At 34.7% G+C, this 6,100-nt stretch overlaps 1 protein-coding gene across 1 annotated transcript; it reads right to left on the bottom strand.

The window, feature by feature from the left end:
* Positions 1-319: 319 nt before the first annotated feature.
* LOC144840992 (kelch-like protein 24) lies at positions 320-5,860 on the bottom strand. The gene is made up of 7 exons (XM_078697110.1): positions 5,658-5,860; positions 4,431-5,326; positions 3,964-4,110; positions 3,649-3,780; positions 3,243-3,419; positions 2,580-2,726; positions 320-2,352 (listed from the first exon to the last, which is right to left on the bottom strand). The coding sequence occupies exons 1-7, from the start codon at positions 5,675-5,677 to the stop codon at positions 2,018-2,020; spliced, it is 1,854 nt and encodes a 617-aa protein (XP_078553236.1). The 5' UTR covers positions 5,678-5,860; the 3' UTR covers positions 320-2,017.
* Positions 5,861-6,100: the final 240 nt, after the last annotated feature.

Genomic DNA, 6,100 nt, shown 5'->3' with positions numbered 1-6,100 from the left:
TTTTACAAATCGCGATCTTTCAAAAATTCTAGACTTTCATAAAAGAAACATGTATATTTCCTAATATATTAAATAATAAATATTACGTTGATTTACTACAAAATAAATACAAGTAAAAGGTGTTTTGTAAATTTGTGTTATTGATTAAATAAGAATATATGTATATTAGACACAACAGGATTTTAATTCCGAAAAGGGGTGGGGGAGAGAATGCAATATACAAATATTATATTTACAGAGAGGTTGATTTGAATAGTTGATTGGTTGTCAATTTGTAAGGCTCTTGTGAACTTTGACATACTCGCGCTGATTTTGCATAGACAACACTGACTGAACCATAAAATATAAAAACTTTTAAACGTGAAGATAAGATAATTTATTTGCATATACAAACTGTGTATAATAATATTCTCTTAAAAGGTAATTAAAATCATGTGCTTTTAGCACCCACAAACAATGCATTTCTTATCACATAAACTTTCAATTCAAGCAATAGTCTCAATAATTCTGAATTCATAATTAAAATGATAAATAGATTTAATAGATATATTATAAATAATAATAACAATGTATACAATATAAGTAACAATGAATTCTAATCAAAATTTTAAAATGGTAACAATTATAATAAATATTATATATCTTAATGCATAATGTATAGATACTAGAAGAAATATAAATGAAAACTTGGCCTTTATGAGACAACATATGGTCCAGGTCAATGCAAAGTACCTGGTACCTGGTTCTTCATCAGCGTTCAAGACTTAAGCTCTGTCTACACTATCAAACTTAATGTGACAAAAAAATGTGATGTGCCCATATATGGACACAATATCATATTTGGGAACATAACCCTTTTTTGAGGGTGTATGAACCATTATTCATTTATTTAGTAGTTGAGAAGGGCCCTTTCTGTTTCTTTTGTTATGCCATACACGTGTACATTTAAATAGTGCCAATGCAAAACAGCTCAAGTATTTGAAACAAGGACACCAAAGCAAGTAGCAGGCTGTTTATACCTGTTTGATTAAGTAAATTATTATTGCAATAGAAGCCAGCTGGAAAGTGAGTAGAATTTGTTATTCTTCCATATTGTGCTTTACAATATTACTTATCTATTTCTCTCATAAACCCGAATTGATGAGTATATAGAATTTGCAATTTATGGTTTTAAGTTAGTGAGGGAACTGCATTTGCACATCCCATAGTAATAAGCAAGTTTATCTATATTAGGATAGAGAAAGTTTGGATGGCTGTCATACAATATAACATTTTTGCTATGGCATGCATCCATACACATGGATATCAAATTGACCAGAGTTACTGGAGGGGTACCTCTCCTAGTTCATTAATAAATATAACAATCTTTAAAACAATATTTTTATACTATGCAATATACAGTCTTGATGTAACAATGTTAAAACCAATTCCTGATTTCCATAACTCATAATTTAGATAAATATCTTGTTATATACAAAACTACATAAAAGTATAAATAGACAGAAAATATAAAAAGATAGAAAGTGTTTAGTCTATAAATAATACTAATAGTCAAGGTTTGTCTAAAGAACTTTAAAGTACTGCGATTTTTAAAGATGATTATCGAACAATTTACATATTCAATACATGATTTACATATATTCAAATTGCATTCATGATTTAAATTTAAAGAACACCATTGTAGATCACAATACATTGCTCAAGTTTGTATTGTGTGTTTTTTATTGAAAGACTAACATTGCAGGAATGTAGAAGTGAAATATGATAGAAATATAAACAAATTAAATGTTGGTGTTGAGTCAAAAATGTAATTAAACTTCACACTCACTATATATATATATAGTTGAGTAAAATTAGGTCTCTTATTATTATATGTTTGTATTGTGATGGTGGCATCTAGTATTTGGCACTCCTTGGCTATAAATAGATTAGTAATGATTAAAAATAAATAAATTTGTTTTATACTACATGATCATACCTATAATATTTCTTTAGAAATGTTTAGCATGATTTAAAATTATGGTGGAGGAGGAGGTGGTGGTTCTGGGCACGAATCTTCAATCTTCTCCCGTACTTCTTTCAATTGGAGTGCTACGCAACTTAACCAACTACGACTTGTCGGCATCTCTCCGATAATCTCCCAGAAGTCTTGTTCTTCGTTGTAACTTTCGATGGTGTCGTGGTATCGATCCCAGCCTTCTTCGCCACCTAGAACATAAATCTTCCCGTCGATACTTGCAAGACCGGGCCGATACCGGCGCTCGTTCATAGGTGCTCGTATCTCCCACTCGCTTCGTGCTATGTTAAAACGCTCAACTTTGTTGGTGTTCTCAGTAGAAGCATGCCACCCTCCTAATAAATATGAAATGACAATAATTATTTTACTAATATAACTGAAAGAGAATTTTTGTTTGCCACATGTGGCCAAGGATTAACAATAGTAAAATCCTATACGCTAGGTGGTAATCCCCCTGATACAGGGGCTATTTTGTGAACCAGTTCACCAGGGTAACCCCCTACTCGCCTCGATTGATGAACTGGGTTCTATAAAGTGAGAGAGGATGAACAATAAATCTAACCTATTACGTAAATGTATCCGTTGAGTACTACAGCGGCTGAACCAGACCTAGCAATGGTCATTGGCTGTAACTGTGTCCATTGGTCAGTCCTTGTATCATAACATTGAACAAGGTCAATACCATCACCATCCTCCAAAACAGCACCACCTACAGTGTGGAAGAGATTAGTATATTTGAATAGGAAAATTAAACTGTAGCATACATGCCAACATTTGAAGTAAAAAAAACCGAAGGTGGTGTTTTTTTTTAGGTCAACAGCGCCCTCTATCTATTATCGAGAAGTAATGAGTGCAGCGTGTGATGCCGCAAGCGGAATTGCGTGGGTGGCTATGTGAGGGAATTCCCTCTCCGTTGAGAACAAAATCAGAAAATTATGACAGCAGGTGGTGTACAATGGCTTAAATATCGTAAATTTGCTTGTGTATAAGGCTTTTTGTTACATTTTAATGCAAAAATGTATACATCAAAATTCTGTTATCTTAATCTGGGAGAAAATGTGGAAAACCGATAGCACAATATTAATTAGGCCAGGGACGAGTCTAAAATACGGGAGTCTCTCAGCCAAAACAGGAGTGTTGGCATGTATGGGGTAAAATAGTGTTGTGGAGATTGTATGGAATGTTGTTAGTGGAATTAATTTGGGAAGGAGCTATACCATCTTACCCATAACAAACAGTTTGCCTTCATGAGCTACCACTGCTGGGCTGGTAAGGGCCATCTTCATTGGAGACACAAATGTCCATGTATTTGTTGAAGGGCTATACCGCTCGACAGAATCAAGCCTAGCTGACCCTTCCCAGCCACCCACAGCATAGATGTATCCATCGACAGCAGCCACACCTGTAATAAAAAGGAAATTTCAATAAATACTGTAAAACAACCTTAAATGATAATATAAATTAAAGCTCTGTATACACTATATACAGTATCAAACTAGTTTGACAAATAAAGTGTGTGTGCCCAAATATGATAGTAATATGACATCACCATGTCCATATATGGGCACATCACATTTTTTTCTCACAAATATTTGATAGTGTAGACAGAGATTTACAGTATATTCACAAACCTAGTTCTGACCGGGGATAATTCATAGGGGACACTTGAGCCCAGTTATCGCATGAAGGATCATATCTCCATACATCTTTGCTAGCTGATCCATCAGGAAACTCTCCTCCGGCTAAGTACAAAATACTGCTTCCTGGAATTGAAACAAAAGACATAAATATGGTAGTGATATTCCCAAATATGGTAGTGATATGATAGTATAGACAGAGCTTTAGTTTGTACTAGAAACAGATATAAATGTGACACTAATCCTTTTTGACAGAATTTCAATTCTAGGAAAGTTGGATTAAAACAAGTTTAAGCTGAATGCTTTTACCTGATACAACTAGACCATGCTTGCTGACAGCAAATGGCAAGCAAGCTAACGTACGCCATTGACTGGTATGAGGGTCAAAGGTCTCCACGCTTCGCAAAACAACTTTATCATCTTCGCCACCAACTGCTATTATGACCTCGCACGTCCCTAGAAAAGAAACCAAAAGAGTTATCTTACCTGCATCAATAACAAAGGTCACCCAATTTGGTATATGGTCACAAATTGGGTGGATTAAAATAAGAAAAAAAATACTATTTTCATTTACAAAAAGGGACATTAAAGGCAAAGAATGGGGTAGCTTGCCACCTAAATTGGTAGCCTTTACATAACTTAAATAACACTTATTTTTTCAAGATCTGAACAGCTTTGAGGAATTGTACATTCTGTAGGAAAAGGATTGTAGTCTATCATAGAATAAAAGCCAAGTTTGTAAAAAGAAGTGACAATTTTCATTGTGTATCACTAACCAGTGGATCTACGAGGTCTTGTCCGAGGACTGTACAACTCTGCTCTACGATCCTGCAATAAATGGTAATTTTTAGCCTCTTCTACTAAGCGTCTACATTTTGCAAACTGCATAATTCCACTTCTACTCTCAACACAATCGTGCAGAAAATAAACGCTCATAAGTGGCAATCGTATATGCTCAAAGGCTTTTTCAATATCAAGCTGCCGTTTCTCTGGATCCATATCGAACCAACGCATGACAGCCTCGAACACCTCTTCTTCCTGTTCTACGCACAGATAATCGTCAGAGATGAATTCAACAATTTTCGAGCAAGGCAAGTTGAAAAAATCTTCCGTGGTAGAGACATGATTGAAATGTTTTAAAACGAATGTTTTTGAAAGTTCTTGCAGAGGGGTGCATGCGTGAGCTTCTGCGAAGCAGTGAATCCCGAGACAATTTGTTGCATCCATGTGGCGTTGCATAAACCGACAACAAGCATCCCGCACAGCTAGTACACCAAGAAGATTGGCAGCCGATAAAAGAGACTGCACATTCGTTTTTGTGATCATTATCTCTGAAGTGTACGCAAAATCGACCAAAAGACTCAATATACTTGATTCTATCCCGTTTAGAGATACACGCTCTTGACGACTTTCGGCCAGTTCACCTGAAAACATTGCACGGAAATACGTACTAAACGATGCTAAAAGAGCTCGGTGGCACGGAAAATCTTGTCCATCAACACACAGTATAACATCGCACATTAGTCCCGATTGACGGAGCTCACTGAATCCGGTGAGAACATGCGTTGAATGGGAATGCTCAACAAAGTGATAATCCTCTGGCGGGATATCTGCCACATCATCCTCATTTCGGTTTTCTTCTAAATGTGCATCATTAGCAGCCATTTTTTGTCTACAAATTTGTTTAAATATAATACAATTTAACTTTACACCTACAGTACAATACAAGCATTTTTATTTTTATTAAAAATATTAAAATACATAATTTAAAAAAAAATATTTTAGAAATTAAAAATCTATTATAAATAATACTTTCCAATATCGTACAAAATTTCAATTTCATCAATATGATTTTTGCTAGGCCTAACACTACATACATGCATCTCTCCCTTCATCTCATATAATAGGCCTAAGTACTTGTCTAAATGGTTTTTTGTCTGACCTCTCTCTAGAGTTAAGCCTAGGCCCACCACCTACTTACTAGCTATAGAGAGCCTACTTACTTTTGCCTTGTTGGTCTCATTTATATATAGAAAGACATATATAGGGTTATAAATGGCCTAAAGAAGGCTAAATCAAAGTAATTATTGTATTTTCATAATGTTATTTAGTATATTTAATTTAACAAGAGTTTTCTGCCGATTTTCTCTGTTTCTCAAGCCTTTTTGTGTTGACCCTAGTATGCAAATTATATGTGACGTCACGGTACTTTCCACAAAGAAACTGATGCATATTTATGAGAAATCAGACTTCAGACACGCCCATCATCATTACAAATGCAGAGGGCATATCACAATGAATCCATCCATCACAATAAGTTGTGACTTTGTTTTAGCTCATTTATTGTTGTTCTACTGTATATTAATCAATATAATACAGTTTAAAGTTATTATGTAATAGATTTGCTTCATAAGTAATCAACTAATCATATGTCACAGTGGTTCAT

Source organism: Antedon bifida, chromosome 4 (assembly GCF_963402885.1).
Source record: "Antedon bifida chromosome 4, ecAntBifi1.1, whole genome shotgun sequence".
In the NCBI taxonomy this organism is placed as follows: domain Eukaryota; kingdom Metazoa; phylum Echinodermata; class Crinoidea; order Comatulida; family Antedonidae; genus Antedon; species Antedon bifida.
The sequence above is the reverse complement of the archived record's forward strand: the minus strand, read 5'-3'. Positions and strand labels throughout refer to the sequence as shown.